At 41.9% G+C, this 20,218-nt stretch overlaps 1 protein-coding gene across 1 annotated transcript in view; it reads right to left on the reverse strand.

The window, feature by feature from the left end:
* Positions 1-377: 377 nt before the first annotated feature.
* Positions 378-20,218, reverse strand: part of smtnl2 (smoothelin like 2) — a 31,273-nt gene continuing 11,432 nt past the window's right edge. The window contains exons 2-9 of the mRNA XM_085795060.1: positions 8,355-8,436; positions 6,967-7,206; positions 6,400-6,462; positions 6,254-6,314; positions 6,015-6,161; positions 5,799-5,922; positions 3,513-3,664; positions 378-1,081 (exon numbers count right to left, since the gene is read on the reverse strand). Of these exons, the coding sequence (XP_085651186.1) occupies positions 955-1,081; positions 3,513-3,664; positions 5,799-5,922; positions 6,015-6,161; positions 6,254-6,314; positions 6,400-6,462; positions 6,967-7,206; positions 8,355-8,436 (996 nt within the window). The 3' untranslated portion in view covers positions 378-954. The remainder of the gene's footprint in view (positions 1,082-3,512; positions 3,665-5,798; positions 5,923-6,014; positions 6,162-6,253; positions 6,315-6,399; positions 6,463-6,966; positions 7,207-8,354; positions 8,437-20,218) is intronic.

Genomic DNA, 20,218 nt, shown 5'->3' on the forward strand with positions numbered 1-20,218 from the left:
TAGGTCATAGAGCTATTTAATCTCATACAGCACAGTTCATGCAGAGAGAGAGAGATTATCACACTCTGTTCCTTGGTGCAGAGAAACTGCATCACGACAGTGACTGTTACAAAAATACCTGCGGTGACGTCAGAGGCAGGGGGCGTGGCCTCAGCAGTGCAGCATCAGTGTTTTGTTTTTAACATTAGTCACTAAATGGATTGAAGCTTCAATTAGGCTTCACATGCATGAGATAAACAGTCTGAAGCTGCACATGTTGATGTTTACATCGTTCTTTTTCATTTTTTTCTTCTTGTTTATTGTGTTTTTTTTAATGTTAGAGTTACATTTTTTTCTCTTTTTTTGTTTTATCCTCTGTAATAAACTCAGTCTCTATGTTTAGGTGTCAAACAGCAATATTTATTGGGTTTATTTCCAACTTCTCACTCTCAAAAACACAATATTACAGCATTTGTGGGTGTAAATATCACTCATCAGCTCATCATCCTGTATTTGTGGCTGTAATGTTATCACATATTCAGGCTCATGGCCTCATTGGTTTATGAAGGTGAGCATCAATCACACAAATAGTTCCTCAGTGACATTCTGGTGCAATAAATTCATGGTGATAATGAAGATTTAAGATTTAACACAACACGACGGCAACATGTCCAATATATCTCAACTACAAACACACACTGACAAAAAAACAATTGCTGACAGACCAGCCCTGATGAATGTGTGTCAATAGCACAACAATGTCTGAGCTGTGAGCACTTCTCCTGCAGCGTTCGAGCAGTAATCCACCACCAGGGGGCAGCAAAGTCTTTTTCAAAGTGCCACCAGGTCAGTCGGGTCGGCTGTGAGTCAGTTTGCACACAAACAGTGAAGAACCTGCCGAACACCTGGACACAGCAAAAATAAAAATCTTCTGAGTCTGAAAGCAGAAACTCATCGATCCCAGATGTTTGAGCTTCACTCGAACTTGCGCAGGTGGTTGTAGAGGGACTGGACGTAGGTGAAAACACACATGGGGTCTGGTTTACGGCCCATAATCATCATGTCGTCCACCTCGATCAGCCGATCACAGCCGGCCTTCACCCTGGAGACACAGACAGAGAAACACTGATCAGGAGAGAAGACCTACAGACCCACAGCTACAAAATCCATAAATTCATTGTTGTGAGGGCTGAAATAAAGACTTTATGGACAATGAAAGAGCAAATACTCATGCAGACTTGTCTGTAATGGATCTGAAGAATGTGTGTAGGCTACTATTTATCAATCGATAAAACATGAGGAATGCTGTTTTTTCCCTTTAAAAATGCAAAAAAATTCATTTTATCATCATATATAGCCTAAACACAGAAAACCCAGTAAAGTATAGGTGAGAAACTGGAACCAGAAAATACATTGTATTACGTAATTAGTCACAAAGGCTGCTGATTGATTGATTCATTGCACCTTGGAGAGCTCTGATGAAAACATAGCTTCTATATTTCCTTTACATTCAAACAAACATGTTTTGAGGAGTTCAGGGAGGTTTCTATATGTAATAAATATCATATATTTATTGTCCTATAAGTCTCGGCTCTGTGATCTCCTTAAGAGGTCACATCTAAAGCTGCCACTGAAGCTATAGAAAGGATTGATTCTGTGACCAAGTGAATATTGTTTTTCACTCAAATCAGCTTAATTCTGCAGCAGTGTCGTGAAGAATAACACGTTCATAAATCAAGTGGTGACTTTAAGCCCTCTGCGCGCCGCTATAATGTCTGATGTAGCCTATAGCTGTAGGTGCAGCATGTGTCTGAGGAAACAAGAAGAAGCATAAGAAGACAGACAAGGCCTATAAAATGTGTATGGTGTCTTGTGTAAAATAACAACTTCACAAGACGACAGTAAAAATCAAAGCATAAAAGAAAACAAATTAAGAAACACTGAGCCACAACAAAGTAAAGACTTTTCATTGTTAATGCTGTCGAGGCTCATAAATCTTCTGAGGCCGATTCAGCAGATTTTCAGAAACCACAACTAACTCCCTGTTGATTAACGTCTGTTTGTGTTGTTGCATAATGAGTCTGAACAAGGAGAGGTGAAAGGACTAGTTTGACATTTTTGAATTATGGAAAGCATTATTCACTTTAAGATTGATACAACTCTTTTTCTGTGTTTTTTAACCACAAAACGACGCACAGTAGCGGGCAATTAGCGTAACATAGCCTGCTCAAAGACAGGAAACAGCTATTTTAGCAGCTATCCACAAATTTAACACTTCCGACTACCAGCATGTGTTAAGTATCACTTAATGAACAAACTGTCTAATTTGTTAAATTTGCACAAAAAAAAGAAAGAAAAAAAAGGTTGTTTGTCCCTGTTACATTAGCATAACAACAGGAAGGCTAACTCTTTTTTAGCTAAAAAACTATGCTCATTAGTCATTTTAAAACACACAAACACAGATCTCTTCACACCTCAATCACAAAAAGAAAATAAATATGTGAATTTCGTAAATTTATAGAAAAATAATCATGTTAAATCATCGTATTTGCATGCTACCGTCCGCTAATTAGCATAGGCTACCAGCTAACATTTACGGCGGAAAATACGGGAGATCTTTGACTTTGTGGTGTTTTCTCATTAGATGTGACTTAAACTTAAACTTGTCTGTTAAACTTGTTGATTTAACGATGATGATTAATTAAAGAGCTGCTGCACCACCACCACACCACTTCAATTTGTTTCTGGGTTTCCAAACTGTGGTGACAGATTGGTTGCAGTTGTTGGTACATGTGTGGACTGTGTGTTTATTTCGTGTTGCATAACCTGGTAACTTGGAAAACATCAGGTAAACATACAAAATATATGGATGTGGATGTTTATGCTGATTATTTAATGATCTTTTCATTTTAACTAGGCTACTGTAGCTCCGAAATTATGTAGACGCCCTATTTAAGCTCCACTTAACACTTATTTTAAATGCTTTGTATTGCTCCTACTTTTTTAAAGGTTTAGGCCTATGTAATTACTTATTTTATGTGTTATTACAATTGATTTTAATATTTTTCATTTCACAGGAATTTCTTTTTATAGATCTTTTTGTGTGATGGTGCATGTCATTCTTTGTTGTAAAGCACTTAATGCTACACTTCTGGTTTGAAAGGTGCTATACAAATAAAGTTTAATTATGATTAATGTTGAGGGCCATACAAAGAGCTTTCCAGTAAAGACAACAAGATGTCATGTGATCATCTGGAAATATGGGAAACTCCCTGGTGTGAATTGCACAAAAATCAACAGTCAACGGGCCGGTAGGAGTGTCATTAGTTTTGCAGATGTTTGATAAGAAAACATTAGGAAACACAAGAACTGGACAAATAAAAACTCTATGTATTACGCAAGAAAACAAAAATGTCAAAGTAGTGGTGCACATTATCGTGGGCCCTGACTGTCTGTTCAAAACTTCTTAGCAATCCAGATGATGTATGAAAAACAAGCGCTGCTTTTAAAATTGTGACATCACCACCACTCACTCTGCCGTCCCAAAGGCGAGCTCGAAGTTGTGTTTGCGGTTGGCGGGCGACAGGGTGGTGTAGTCGAACTCGGTGGGGAAGAAGGAGTGGACGAGAGCACAGAACGCCATCCCATCACTCCAGCTGGACGAGAAGTTCTGGATGTCGATGTTCTGCAAGGAAACAAAGAAAAAGACGTGTGTTTGAGTGAGTCGTTGTCAGACAGACGAAGGTTAGGTTAGGTAGACGAACACGACTTGTAAAAAACTGACCGGCAGCTTCATAAAGTCATCTCCACAATTTACTGTCTAGCCCATAATTATGATGCACAAAACAGACTTTCCCCTCCGCTCTCCTGCTCTTTGGTCTCTCTCATACATGCTTTTGAAATCATGTCATTTCGAGGTTGCCCTTTATTAGATTGGAGTTCGCCCTTGAATGAAACGCAACATGTGAAGCCAGCGGACGAGTGTGTGAGAGCGTGTTTGCTCCCAGTTAATAAGAGACTGTCGGCTCTGAGTGTAATCAGAGCCACATGGAGCAGCTGGCACCAGAGGCCGCGGAGAAAACAGTCCCAGAGAGCAGCGATGTGTCGGGGGGTACTCACCCATGACCTGAGCCAACCCCCCCCCACACACACACACCTTCACATATACACACTTATATACACACTTCCATATAGCTCTGAGAGGTAGATAATTAACACATTAGCACTGAGCTGTGTGCTGACAGGTTAAAGCTGAGAAGGACAGCAGCTACGCTAATTTATAACAGATTCCTTGTTATCTCTCATCCAAACACATGAAGCAGTGTCCTAATGTAGCAGTAATATATTGTTTATATTGTGTTATAATTACACAAAATCTATGTATATAGTTATAACCTGGCATGTTAGCTTGAGTCAATATTTCTTAGTCCCTGCGTGCACTGTCTCCTGCCCTGACCTCACCCCATGTGTGAGCAATGACACTGTGGTCTGAAATATGTTCATGCGTTAGCCTTTCTGCAGGCTAACATGCTGCTGGCTTAGTGCAGAGTTTATGTTTTTGCAGTTGACCTCTTTTTTAATAAGTCGAGATCACAACCAAAGGTCTTGACCTCTTCATCAAACATGACACACAAACTGGTTACATATGGGATATTTACAGTAGCATCATTAGCCCAACTGCAAACATTTAATCACTGCTAGCCACTTCAAAAAGCTTGTTTGTTTAAAATGTTTTTCCAACTGCAACACATTTATGCAAATGTTATGCAGATTTTTTTTCAGATTTTAGCATAACAGGGAGAATTACTGTAAGGGGAAACAGCTTCATTTGCACTATGAGAGCTCCATAAATTACATTCATCTTTGTAGGATTTAACCTTTTTACTGAAGAAAGTTAGAAAGGCTAAAGTTTGTGATTTTAGAAGGATAGTCGGTTATTGGTGAGCAACAACTAAGCATGCATTACTGTACTTTCACTGTTTTCATTCATAGGCCTATATGATTATAATTAATGAGATATAATTGAGTTTTCAGGATGATGATTGGATTTATTTTTCCTACGTTGAGTCAGGCTAGCTAGTTTCCTCTGCTTTTAGTCGAATGCTCTAGGCTATAAATTCCTTATTGCATGTGAAATCTAAAAAAAGAAGAAGCAAAAAGCAAATAAGTTTTCAAAATATTTCTTAAGATCAATCAATCACTATCTACAAGACAGCTACTTAGACAATGTCTCTACAGTATACAACGCAAATCAAGTTGGTCAACATCGATCGCTAAACTTTTAACCTTCAACCCTCTGATTTATCCATTCTTGTCGGGGCGGCACAGTTAAGCCACAGCACTGTGGTTGGAAACCCACACAGGACTAACAGCTGGAAGACATCTGGAGGAGCATAACATGGATTTATTATCTTCTTGCATTAACATGGATGCTGCTGTTGTATCACTGGGTTTCAAACTTCCGGGCAGGACACGAACACACTGTCAGTTTTTCCGCTACATTACCACCTGACAATAACACTTTGACGGTGACTACAATAGAAGCAGACACGCTGGGTTACCTTCCTGAAGCAAGTCTGTGCCAGTTGATTTTCATACTATTGTGGAATGAAAACACTTGGATGAACTGGCACAAAGGTGATAAACTATGATCTGTTATGGAAAGCACTGCAGTGGCGTAATGTTTATGGAGTTTGTGGGAAAAACTTTGAACATATTTGGATCTTACATTAAGACCATATGTTAGAAAATATGGATCTATGCCATTTTATATTGTATTGTCTTGAAATATTTGTAATAAAATGGCCAAGAAAACGTACCTGGTAGCCTATGGTCTTGGAGCGGCACCATTCAAGAAGGATCTGTTTGATGCTGCTGGCGCTGGACACACCGAAACTCTGAGAGCGCTTCAGTTTGGGTTTGGAGTCCACTGGTTTGGGACAACTGCACAGGAGAAGGTAAGACAGATGTATAAGAACAGCTGTATCCACTGGTGTTTCAATTGTTACCCAAATGCAGCATTAAATTGCATTTACCTGTTGGTTGCTTCACTGTCGAGTCTTTCAAAGATGGACCGACGAGCCTGAGCGCCAATGTTGCGAGGCAGAGTCTGGGACCTCACCAGCTCCCGCCTCCTCTCTCCTACTGGCCCGAAGGACCTGCCACTGTTTGTATCAGCATCTCTGTAGTAGGACCGGAGCACACAAGGGTAAGACTTACAAAACGTACTCAACCTGTCCAAATAGACGTCTTCCCTCTGTCAGTCTACACTCACCTGTCATGGTGCTGCAGCCCTGAGTAGGTGACAGACTTCCCAGGGGCTGAATTGGCCTTTTCTGCAAGAGATTAACATTCAGAGTAAGTTAAGATGAAGCTGCAAGTAGGATCATGAGGAATTGTGACTTTTAAAGTGTTGCTCACCCTGAAGGCGGGGGGATCCCATGGCTCTGATAGGTGTAGGGGTCCATGTCTTCACAGAAGATACTGGCAACAAAGACAAAGGAGGCTTTAGGTTAAAGGGACAACGAGGGGTTTTGGAAAAGCAAAGTGTTTTACACTACATTTATGAGCCTCCGCGCGCACCATGAAATTCTTTGACCGATGCAAGACAGACTCATGTTTTCATTCATCAAGAATTAAAGTCAGAGGTTCAAAGAGGTTCAGATACTGTCATAGTTCCGACCATAAATGGCGATTCGGCTGCGTTATTCTCATGAGCGTCCGCGAAACCGAAAGTAAGGAAACGCTGGTCGGCTCGCCACCACTAATAATAACAAAATAACGATAGAGACAAAACGATATATTTATCGAAAATGGTCCCATTAACAAGTGTGGGTAACATAGATTCATCCACATTAATATGAGACCTTTTTATTGTCGCAGAATTTTTCGTTCTGCCGATGGAGAAACTCCTTGTTGTCCCTTTAAGTTTCCAAAACAATTCAAATATACATTATAGTTTACTAGAGAAACTCGTTAGTTAGCTACCTGACTGAATTGGAGACTCCTCTGTTGGTTGGTTGATGTTTGAGGGAGGAGAAGTCTCTGCAATGATAGAGGTCCGAGAACCATTGGGACTGCTCGGGGAGTCCGGAGAGCTCTTCATCTCGGCCGTCTTGGTTGTGGCCGTGATGGGGAGGTGGGGCATCCGCATGGCAACAGGGGCGATGTGCTCATGTGGGAAGTCGTTGGGTGGAGAGATTTTACCGTGGACCAACACTGAGTGCTCTGGTTGGAAACAAAGATTTACAATCACATTAATTGAGATGCTTGGTTTTTCTTTTTTTGAGGCCTTTAAGGTCAGTGCTTTGGTTTGTCGTCCTACTCTCAAATTACTCTCATTTTAATCTCTCGGGACTCTCTGTACTTGGTGGATTCTTGGTGGTTTTAATGGGTTTGAAAGGTACTTAAAACCCCATTTCTTCTTTTTCTGTGCTTCATTTTGAAGTGTTGACTGATAGGGAGGTCTACTTTTGGTTTCAAGAACCATCTCAGTGTAGTGTATCTCTCTTCTCTCTGGAGCTCTAGTAACAACAGGTCGATGTCAGCCAATGAGAAGAGAGGAGGCTCTGAGCCCCTCTTCTGATTGGCTGATTGAGTGATCCAATAAAAACAGAGCAGATTTCAGAATAAAACACTCAGAGAAACCAAATCCTGAAGTGTTTGATGGATGGTGGGTCCAGGTGGTGAGGGGGCGGGGCTTTGGTTGACTGCTCTGTTGTGACATCACAAAGTGACAGGAAGTCCTGACGGCTGGTTTTAAGGCTCAGTATCTGAATACAGGCTGTGTGTATTTCTCTGTGGACTGAGGCTTAGATACTTTCACAGTATTAATATAGAACTTAGAGCTGCTTTATAATCACACTACACATGGGCATCTACCTTTATACTGTATGGAGCTTTAACACAAATGTCTACCTTTATACTGTATGGAGCTTTAATAGAAACATCTACCTTGATACTGTATGGGACCTGACCTTAGCTCCTAATGTGGGTCAAGCTCAGTTAAGAACAATGGATCCTACATTTCCCATACTGCAACCAAAGGGCCTGTTTTTATTAGACCCTCCCTGTCTGAGAGTTTAACGTAAGTCTTTCAAAATCCAGACTTTAAGATTGTAACACAGGCTTCCCGTTAAAGATTTACAGTCTCTGAGCCCAGACTAACCAAACCAGCCCATAATCCCTGATGACATCAACAGGGTTGTTTTGTCAGACCTGACAAATCTCTTCCAGAGCCACAGAAGACAATATACCACTGTTCTCACAGTGAGAGAACTGATCTTCAAGTGTGAAATCGGTGGACTTCCCCTCAAGGAAGAAAAAAAACCCTGTGAGGCTGCAAACAACCCAGGACACAGTTATAATGTGGTTACCTGTTGCAGCAGCATGCCCGTTCTCCTGCCCAGCATGTGTCGGGGCGGGGTCCACCTCTATTGGCTCCTCTCGCTCAATGCTCTGCAACACACACACACACAGTCATGGTTAACGACACACACTTCAACAACAGCCTTCACTGCTTTTAAAGGAGCATGAAGTCATATTTGACCTTCAGTGGAGAGCGGCAGGAGGCTGGGAGGAGCAGGAACGAGCTGGAAAAGAAGCTCCGAGAGCCAGAGACTTACCTGGTCCATTAATCACAGTGGCCTTAAACTGTTGTATTGATTAGGGGAATAAAAAGCCTGTTTGTTGCCTCTGTAATTTTGTGCTCAGATGATGAAGCACTAAAATATTGTGTTTGGATCAAAGACAGAGAGTCAGACAATCATGTTCTGTGGGTTTGAGTAGAAACAAAAAAAAAGAAAAAAAAAAAAAATCCAGATGTTCACTGCTCATTGAGTCATCGTTGGACCACGTCACTCTTTTCAGGTTTTGGACGTTTTCTCCAACATCTGTGCTTTTATGACACAGCTTCAGACGAAACAAAACAAAACAAACAACTCGGCCTCAGCAGCACGACTCGACGCGCTTCAAAGTCGGACGTTTGACGCCGGTAGCAACTTCAGAGACGTGTTGTAGGTGTGAGATGAACCAGGGCGTCCTGTTCTGAGAGCCTATCTCCGTGTGATAAGACCTGGGACGTCTTTGTTTTAAATCAGTCACTGCTGCCACTGACAAGCTCGGTGTGATGGGACAGCTGCCAAAATCTGTCCAGCGATCGGGCGGCTGGAAAAACGGAGATCGGGTATAATGTCAAACATCATCAGCATCTGAAGTTCAGTGTCTGTGTGACCTCGCCTGTTTCCTTACGTACGTCTCCTCCGTCCTCTCTCCAAACATAATCAGCCACATGGAAACACAGCTAATCACCGTCCCGCAGCAGCAGCAGCAGCAGCAGATACGCACTTCTATCTCAAACTCTTGACCGCGTGGTGCTGCTGACCCACATAGGTTGTGGGTCAAGCTGTCACTTTCCATGTGGCGCTGACACACTGATAGATGGAGCTTTGGTGTGTGTGTTGATAGTCGCAGAACAACACTACTCGGGTCAACAGTGCAGCGCTGATAGCTGTGCACGTTTTTTTTTTTTTTAACCAGGTCACATGTCACGTTTTGTGTCTGACCGAGCCTCCAGGAGCCGTAACGCAGGAGATCCTCCACAAATCACCGAGCGAACAGCTGGTTGTGTTTGAGACTTGGCTGTTACAGTGGAACTAAACAGACAGGACCGATTCCTGTGCCGTGTTTGACTGAGCACATTATTTCACCACTGATGCATCTGATGCACAGGCTCTGTGTTTAGATAAATTCAACGTGTTTGGAAGCAGGACTGCAGCATCTGGTCGAAAGGCCTCCAAACAAATGTGGAGGCGATTACACAGAAAATCCTGAAGCTGCTAAATGCTCCATTACTCACAAACTGGTCGGTTGCTCAGTCCCATGTTTGATGCTCGACAGGCAAAACAAATTGAAACCAAAACAATGAGCTTAGAGACACTAAAATGCTCCATAAAGTCTCATAATAAGTCCCGATGGAGTCATTATTAAAACACCCTAAGTTTATTCATCAGGAACTGCAAATCAAAACAGATGATTTCAAGAGTTTTTCAACAACAGCAACCAGGAAAATAAGATATTATATAAATTAAAGATGCATAGCTGCTGGGATAACAGCATCCAGCTAATTCCTAACCTTTGGGCCCTAAAAGAAACAATCCTGTCTTTAAAGGGATAGTTCAACATTTTGGCAAATTGGCCCATTGCCATAATCCCTATAGTCATAGCAGTAAGTTCGTTACCTTTAATTGTCGGTGCAAGCTATTTTTTAGAATGGCGTAAATGCAGAGACTGCTCGCTGAAAAACTGTCACTGAAGGCAACATGCATCAGCTGAATTTACCTCTAAAACAACTCTGTCTGGTAACGTTCTGTTATTATGTCATAGCGTGGTGAATGTGCAGGTCACAACTTGTCCACCAGAGCGTTTTGGAGTTGTTGGATTGTGTATTTGATGAGTTTGATGAGGGAAACCAAGAAATCCCATTAGCCTCCGTAGTGTAGCTCTGAGTAGCTTGCGGCTCTGCTCCGCCGTTCTAAAAATAGCTTGCACTGACAATTAAAGATAACGAACCTACTGCTATGGCTGTAGAGATAATGGCAATGGGCCAATTTGCCAAAATGACAAACTATCCCTTTAACTGTGTAACATAAAAAAGAAGAGGTTAAGTAGCTTTGTTTTACATTTTGTTGTTAGGCGACACCTAGTGGCTGTAGTAATTATTGCAGGAGCAAGAAAAAGTGGGTGACGAAGTATGATGAGCGACAGAGTCCATGTTGTCTTTGGAGGAAGTTGTGGTGGATGGATGGGTCAACTAAACACAGGACTATGACATAAACTTGTCCCAAAAAAGACAAGTCGTTTTTGTGAAACCTAAAACTAAACGAGCCACACCTATTGATATTGGTTATATTACGACTTGGAACTATTTTTTTTCGACCATTGAAACCTCCGTATTCCTACGCAGACGTGCACCCACTTGGCTACACACCCAAAGCAAATGTGATAAAGTGGTCTGGATTTCCAAAATAATGCACACACTTATAATGACATTATTAACTAAAAACAGTTTTGAAGATTTACACAGCAGCACGTCACTCCTTAACACACTGACGATAGATATGAACCTCACACGACCCCACGTCTCATAACTTGAACTATGACTCGAAACTATTTGCTTGGCGACACGAACCTACGATGACGTGATTTGGCATCGATCGCTGTGTTTTACAGTGACATCATGAATGTGTTCGATTCACCCAATTTAAAAACAAAAACTTTCCATCACTTCCTTTTAGTAGTACTTGCAGTCATGCAGATGCTTTTGGTTTTTATTTAAGACATCTGCCCCACAACAAAGGAGCTGCATGAATTCTTTTCATTTTAAATCCGGCAACAACGACAAAAAAAACAACATCACATTCCACAAACGAAACAAAAGTCCTGATTTCCTTTGATAATCCACAGCAGATCGACTTTCTGCTGCAGCGAGAGTCCAGGAAGAAATCTGCTGGCAGCGAAGAGATGGAAAAGAGATATTGTCGTTAAGTATTGGATCTAATATTTCATCGCTGAGAGCGGAAAATACCTTTTGCGTTTGACCTTCATTGTTCCGGGTCAGAGGCACTAAAATTTCAGAGATGGACAAATAAAATTAAAACTAAGTGTGGTGAGACCTCAGGTTTCCTCCTGCACTGAGATACAATCTGTAGCAATGCAGAAACTAAAACTAGGGCTGTATCCACACACACACACACACACGCAGTCGAGGAACAATATGCTGGTCTTTGCAGTGAGATAGCATGCTGAGAAAATAACTGGCAGTGTGTAAATGTGTGTGCATTCGGCTGAGGTCACCATATAGGAATGCTGCTGGAGTGCATGTGTGTGTGTGTGTGTGTGTTCATGCGTGTCGGGGGTTGAGGGGTTGTCAATTCATAAAGTGGCTCAGGCACCTGGAGGGAAGAGGCTCGGACTTCTGGAGAAAATATCATTATGCATGAAAAGGTGCGTTGGGCCGAGGGGGAGCAGTTTTGCGTATCGTATGATGAGCAGAGGGAACGCAGCGGCGAGGTGGAAACAGCTGGTTATCCTGCAGGAGGAGGGAGACAAATTGCAGAAGGCCTGGCTGAGACGGGAGAGGAGGGGATGGGAGGGGAGGGGGAGATCATCAGACGTCCACTGTGGGTCAGAGGGTGGAAACATGATCGCTGCTGAGCTGCCGAGGCTCCCGTAAACTCTCTGCTATCTCGAGGTCTCATTTTCTGGCAGAACAAACCGGCGCACTCTCTCTCAGCGTGGCACAGCACCGACCAGGGACCTGAGAACACGATATCGCTCCAACACACACTTTGGCTCAAGAAGAAGCACACGAGCATCGCACGTAAACCTAAAGCAAGGCCTGCTGGGTTTACTCTGCAGCCGATGAGCTGATTTACTGTTGAGTTGAGTGACTGATATTGAACCTCGAGCTGCTTCCTCACTTTGACCAAAGTTCAGATGTTATATTCCTCCAGCCGTGCTTTATCACTTCACCCACTCCCTTCCTTCATTGACGCCGAGTGGGGAAAGAAAACATTGTTTCCTCATGTGCACAGGAGCCACTGATAAAGACCAGAGCTGCATTGATCGGCATCATATCGTAACCAAGAAGCTACTGAGAACAATGTTTGTCCCACAGGTCGATGGAGCTGCTGCAGCCACACAGTAAATACTTATACACTGAGAAGCTGTGAGTCTGAAGCTGCTTTACAAACCTGTGTAGATATAAAGCTGCTCTACAGTGAATCAGTGTTAATAGTGACTTTTATTAACTATCTTTACTATCCCAAAAAAGAATAATTATCCTCAGTAGCATCACTAGCATTGCTTTGATATTGAGAAAACATGTTAATTAACTGTATTTTGGGTATTTTGTTCCCTTAGTTTCCTCACAGTCATGCTAGCATGCTAACGCTAAGGCTAAATGGGCTGGATTGCACCAACAAATCCTAAAGATTAAGGTTTAATTTCATCTCAGATTAGCTCTAATATAATCAGAGTTTAGTAAAACCAACCCAGTTAATCCAGGTTTAAAATTAAGATGAGCACTGTTGCATCCTTTCAATTTCATCTCAGTTTAGTAAAGACAAAGTTCATTTTATCTAAACTTTGAATTTTAATCTGTAGCCTGGTGCAAATCAAAATGAAAACAAACAAAACAAATATGTAAATAATCTGTGGTGTGGCTAAGTAAAGAGCGACTGTTTGCAGCTGCTTTTCCGAAACTAAATGTCACATTGTTGCAAGAGTAATGTAGATAGCCTAAAAAATTTGCTATCTTAACAAGCAAACAAGTTTTTTCGTCTGGTGAGAGAAATTTATTGGTGGCCATGTTTAACAGTTTGAAAAAGTTCTCATTCATTTTAGCTCAGCACCTGCACAATTTTGTTTATGATGTGCATGCTTTCTACTGCTTCAGTTTAACAGCTCCAAAATAGCGATACATAAATTAAACTTAAATTAAAATAAATTGAGTCGATTTTGGTCAAATCCATCTTAAAAACACACGTGTTGTAAATGCTCACCCTCCTCAACTGGCAGTATAAAGTTAACCCTTGATCACAGTTTAAAATTTAGGTGCAATAGAATTAAATTTAATCTTATAGTTTGTAGTAAAACAGCAACAACAACAACAAAACAAAACTGATTCAAAGAGGTTTGAATTGAATCTTTCTTAATAATAAACTACTTTGGTGCAACAGCCTTTAATCTTATCCAGCCTCAGATTGATACTGGATAAATCCCGGATAGTCCATCTGAAACCACATGACATCATTCCCAAAGGAAAGAACCAGCGCCACGAGTCCTGGTCCGGATGAAACCCTGTATCCTTGTAAATTAGGGATCAGATTTTAAAGAGCTCATCGTCTCAGCGTTATCAGCTGGTGGCACCTCCACAAACCCAGACTCAGACTCAGCTCCACGATACGAGTCACGTTTGTCTTCATAGGCCGACACGTGTCAGTGATAAGTGTCTAAATGTAGGAACCATCACGTCCAGATGAAGCTAAAATAAACCGAGCTGAGACACAGTTTACATTTATCGTCCCTGACTTCCACTGAGTCAATCAGATCAGTTGCATGGTCTGTTTTTTTTCCCTATTAGCAGCTGTCACACACACTCATATACAAAGTCTGTCTCCCATAACAGCCTCATTATGGAGCGACAAAAGTGTAATCAGCTTCCTTTTCTTCCCCTCAAGCTGTTGCACCACGATTGGGAAACTGTAAAAAGAAATTCAGAGGAAACGAATGAAACTGAGCAGAAAATGTGGGTCAGAGAGGAAGAAGAGGATAAAAGATGATGAAGAAGAAGCTTTACAGTACAACACGTCCTATGACATCGGACAAATGTCTCGTCCCTGCAGATTCCAGCTTGAATACAAATCTGGCAACATGAGAAAACACTCGTCACCAACCGAAATCAACTAAACAGCTGCTGGGGTAGCTTCACATCTGGATTTAGAAGCAACGGTAGAAGATGTCTTTTAGCTTTAGTGCTCAGAGATGAGTCAGCGAAACAATGAAATTTTATATTTAATGACCTTATGAGACGTTTCTGTCCTGACACGGTTTCCTCAGTGGGAGTTTGTCAGAATATTTGCAGATGCCACCGACCGGATCATCGTCTGGTAACAGCGTAGCAGCGGGTCGTCTGTTTGGTCAGTGGAGGTTTTGTTGAACTGTCTTCATCACTGACACTTTAATAAAGACTTTGCAGGGGTGAGGATGAGGAGGGGAAAAGTGTTTGATGAGGGCTGCTGGGAAAACACACAGAGCCAGCGCTTCTTCTCTGAGGCTTCATCCACACTGATATATATACTTTTAAATTTAAGGCTGTATTTTAAACTGAAACTTATCTCCGTCCATACTGACACATTATCACTCACGTATGATTTTGCATCTGATAACTTCATCCTTTTTGACTCATTCTGCAGCTGCAACTCAAAGACAGAGCTGGAAAACAATCAGTCCTGGATGATGCAGACTATTGCATATTGTGCATGCACTGGTGTTTATCATGTTGTCAACTATCATAATGATCAATGAAAAATATGTGACGTTCTGCTACACCAGTGAAGAAAAGTGACACTATTCTCAACAGATTAGTTGCACAAAACACTATGAACGAGGAGCAGTGAAGAAGTTGTAGCTTCATCATGCATCATGCAAGACGAGGTCAGTGACACAACTGTAGCCTAACAGATTGAATATAGAAGAGACCTGAACGTACACAAATAACATAATTAAAACTATTTCTACAGGATGTAAAATACAAATACAAAATCCTAAATGTAACAAAAGAAATGTACTGTACACTGATGCCAATATTATGAAAATACAAACACCAGGCTTGTTAGTTAAAACATAATTGGGTACATTAATCCTCACTTTATCACCATAGTGAACTATTGAAGGAGTATAATGAGTGAAATCAGACACAGTCTCGATTAAAAAGAATATAAAAAAGTAAAGTGTACCTGTTTATTTATTCATTTTTTAAAAGAAGGTTCAACTTGTGTGACCTTCATCTCATTAAACTCTGGCTCTGTTTACACCTCACAGGAACAACAGATGGAGGCTGGCAGCCGTCCAGTAATTACCAGTGTAGGTGTGTGTGTGTGTGTGTGTGTGTTGGTGTGTCACGCCATTACAGACACCTAAAACTTTATTGCTCATTGTAATTTGCATAAACAAACTCACCAACACCGAGTCGTCCACCAGTTGAACAGTGGAGCCTTTGTGCTGATCAGCCAATAAAACTCTTATCAATATTTACAGAGTGTCCGGTGTTCTCTAAAGAGACACAGATCATTCACAGAGCCTGCGTTGTATGTGCAAATGTAACATAATGAAACATGAAGCGTGTTCCTGTGCACATGTGACAGGTGACTCGGCTCTGTAATTTCCTGCCGAGTCTTTAGAGGAGAAAAAGAAGATCGACGCTCTCTAAAACACCTGTTCTTCAAACACACGCTGTTTACGCTGTAAACGCTGCAATTTCAACGCTGGAGAAATCTCAAGGAAAAAGAACTGGAAAATATGCTCCACGCCTTTGAACTGAGAAGATATTAAAAAAAAAACATAATTGCAGGTGCGAGCGGCTCAGAGGGGGGAAACGTTTTCCCCTTAAATACAGCATGTGTGAACGTCAGGGCCGGTGACAAGCTATGATTTCACCTGCTGTGGCTGACTGCAGCGCTCACAATAAAGGGGTTAATTCATGCTTTTGAGGTCTGTAACAACCTGCTGTTATGATTTTTAAAAAGCATTTTCCGCCCTGGTTGGTGGTGACAGACAGGTTCTCCTCCTCCACTCTCGTCCAAACAAACTCTCCTCATGTCCAGAAATAGTTAAAAACCTAATGTTGTGTTCAGGATCCAGGAAACACACTAAAATATACTTAACGTCATTTTATCTTTCTTTTTTTTCTTTTTTTTATTAGATGAGAAGTCCTTTTTATAAATGACTTCAGACCTAGCAGCAACATCCAGGCCTGAAAACATGAAACCAAAAAGCTGCAGTTCCTCTCCTGACCACTAGAGGCAGCGAGTCAGCTCCCATAGACTTCTATGTTAAAATGTCTCTGTTTACATTCAATCTCTGCAGCTAATTTCCTACTTAATGACGACTGCACGGCGCGTATATTTTTATGTAGCTCTTGTTTTTTTAGTTTTATTAAGTCTTATAATAAGTTATGTATCATTTAAGCGCGTGGCCTCAGACAGTGACAGAGTGCAGCCGCCTCAAAGTCTCACACTCGCTCCACCTTGTATTGCGATTCATTGCAACGTCCCATGATGCCGTCGTTTTTTATTCACGATCTATGGTTTGAGCATGTTTCAAAAATGTGTTTTTGTGCCCCAGCTGGTAAAATATTTAAAGGATTTCATTCATCTAAATGGTGACACCACCCAAAAATATCCATAAACAACCATAACTAATGTCACCAAGCAGGATAATAAGCTGCTAAGTCTTTGTCAGTGAGTGAATTTTTGGCAAACAAAAACGTATATATATTCAGTTTGTGTTCATGCTCAGCACGTATATCATATGCGATTTGAAATATTTCATTATCCAGGGAGTTTTCTCATTTCTAACTCGTCTGTTGTTGGTTATAGATGTTTAAGAAGAACAGAACAGTCTCAGTTTTTGATGAGGAATCGGTCCCGTTCGCTGTCGAATAGAGGGAAAAGATCATTTTTCACTTCAACATCCAGCTCTAACATATGGGAACAATAGAGAGCGACTCTCCCCCCTTGTCCTCCTTCCATCCTCCTCTCCTATACCTTCACTTCTGGCAGTGAGACGACATGGGGGGGTTCGACATGTTGATCCTCCAACAGGAAATAGGTCAGGTAAAAAAGATCTTCTCTATCACCACTATCTTTCACAATAAAAACACTCAGAGAAATTAAATCCTGCAGGTTGTTGGATGGATGATGGGTCCAGGTGGGTGGGGCTTAGTGACTGTTTTGTTGTGACATCACAAAGTGACAGAAAGTCCTGACAGCTGGTTTTAAGGCTCAGTTTCTGACTACAGGCTGTGTGCATTTCTCTGTGGACTGAGGCTTTGATACTTTCACAGTATAAATATAGAACCTATAATCACACTACACATTGACATCTACCTTTATACTGTATGGAGCTTTAACACAAACATCTACCTTTATACTGTATGGAGTTTTAACACAAACATCTACTTTAATACTGTATAGAGCTTTAACACAAACATCTACCTTTATTTTGAAGGAGCTTTAATACAAACATTTCACACTCCATCCATGTCTCTCTCTCTGAGCTCTTGTTTTGTTTGGCTGCACTTGAAATCCTGCAGAATCTGAGTCCTGATCAGACGTCATCTGGACAAAACATCACTATTATCACCATCTCCATCACTCTGACGAACCCTCGACTGCCCACGTCAGGGCCTGTATCGCGTTTATCCTTGGCCGCGGGGCCGGTCTGACTGCAGCACGGCACAGAAACACCCACATGAACCAGAAAAAAACACACACTTACACACACACAGCTGGCAGATCTCATCACCCAGAGATGTTAGATTTTCTGGAAGAGCAGGAGAATAAAAACACCTAACCTTCTTGTCTTTACAGAATCTAAAGCATCTGTTGTGAAGATTTTATTTACACGCAAGTTTTCATTCCCTCCCTGACAGTGTCACAGACACACTGTGGGGTCTGATATTGTCCCTTTCTTGTAGTGGAAACATGCTCTGTGGGAATACTCCTCTGCCCTCCTGCTCACCTCTGACCCTCCGTCACAATCCTCTGCAGCGTTTACGTTTTAAAATTTCATCCTCTCGGTGATTGACAGGCAGATAAATTAACTCCAGCTCCTGCTTCTCCTGAGTCCCCCCCCCACCTCCTAACCACAAGCACACACACAAAAATTGCCCAAGGTAGCAGTTATATCTGGGTCACGGTGGGAGACTCGCTGTCTGAGAGAAGCCTGGAGCCCCTGCTCTCTGAGCCGTGACCCCGGCCCAGTGTCACCAAACCTCTGCAGCCCCAGTTTCCTCAAAGTGCACTCTGGGCTCCGGTCCAGAAAAACACTGGACTGGAACTAAACGCAGCTAAATTAATTTCTTTCTTCTCTCTTTTTTTTTGGGAGGAGGTATTTCCCAGGCGGGGGATCGAGCTCAGCTGACGTAGCTAAAAGTGAACTTCCAGTACGGCTTACTGGTTTCAGAGTGGAAGGAGAAGGGTGAGGAAGGGGTGAGGAAGGGGTGAGGAGCTGCGCCACCAGCCAGTCAGTTATTAACCTGTTTCCACAGAGATGATGACGGGAACACGGTCTATTGTCTGGAAGTCATTAAGAGCACCAGGGGCAGCCAGGGAGTGGCCGCATACCTCTGTTAAACCCCCCGCATGTGCGCACACACACACACACACACACACACATACGCACACTCTCTCTCTCTCTCTCTTCAGCTGTGCTCGCTTTTCACTTCTTCTCTTCTATTTCAGTCCGGAGCGGTTCAGCCTCTCACTGACAACACGTCTTCATCAGAGTGAGTTCAAATAAGCCGCGATAAGTCGTTTACATCACTAATTAATTATGTAAATGAATTTACAGCGAGACAAACAAACACAGAGATGATTTTGTTGTGATGTGTAAAAATAAAAAAAAAACTATGATGTGAGTTTGTTTCACATGATTTTCCTGATTCACCTGAAGCTCATCTGCCGTTACGTCCTCACTGAGAAACCAGGTTCAGGCCTTGAGGCTCCGCCCACCACTGACACCTGTGTTCAGCCACTTGCAGCAGATGTGTCTCTTATACGTTTATGTTGTGTATAAACCCAGTGGTTGATTCAGTGCCCCGTCCCCCTGTACCCACAATTTGATGTGATCCTCAGGTCCTCAGGTTTTATGAAGTTAAAGGTGGAAACACTCTCATTCGTAGTGTTGATGATTATTAATTTAATATATATTTGCAATGTAATATATAAAATGACACTATAACAGGGGTGTCAAACTCTTTTTAGTTCAGGGGCCACAACAGGGCTGACGCCAAAACCCAGAAGTTTATCATGGCGCTGGTTTAGCATGGCGCTGAATGGGATTTTTGCGTTGCATTTTGGATAATGAGCTCTGTGACTAAAACACAAGTTTATGATACTTACAAGTTTAGTTCAGTGAGATAATCTTCACATATGAACTCCTTTTCTACTGTATCTGAAGCTTAATGCGATGCAGAAGTAAAAAGCTAACGTTGGACTTTAACAGACGACTACTTTGGACTGGACCCTCTGCCAGCCCAGTTTTGGCTGCATGTTCGACACCCCTGCACTATGAAGATGTTGACGAGGTTAAAAACTTAATTTCCACCAGATTTATTTGACTGTTTTCTCTATATATTGTTTATATAATATAATATCATGTGTGTTTATGTGATTCATCATGAAAACACACTTGACCTGAAACTCTGTTTTGTGTCTCACTCATGTATTAATAGTCACAGAGGGTGGAGGTGGGTCGGTGCCAGGAATCCAGCTTTAAAATGAAGCAGAGCTCCGAGGGGGAGGGGAGGGGGTCACAGAGAGGTGTGCATGGATGGACGGATGGACGGATGGACGGACGGACACAGAGTCTCAGTTATCAGAGTTGGCTCGGCTCAGGGAGTCTCCACAGAGCGAGTAAATGTCAAATGTGTTTGTCATGGAGATAAACAACAACA

Source organism: Trachurus japonicus, chromosome 13, assembly GCF_045865225.1.
Source record: "Trachurus japonicus isolate A0001 chromosome 13, Traja_1.0".
Classification (NCBI taxonomy): domain Eukaryota; kingdom Metazoa; phylum Chordata; class Actinopteri; order Carangiformes; family Carangidae; genus Trachurus; species Trachurus japonicus.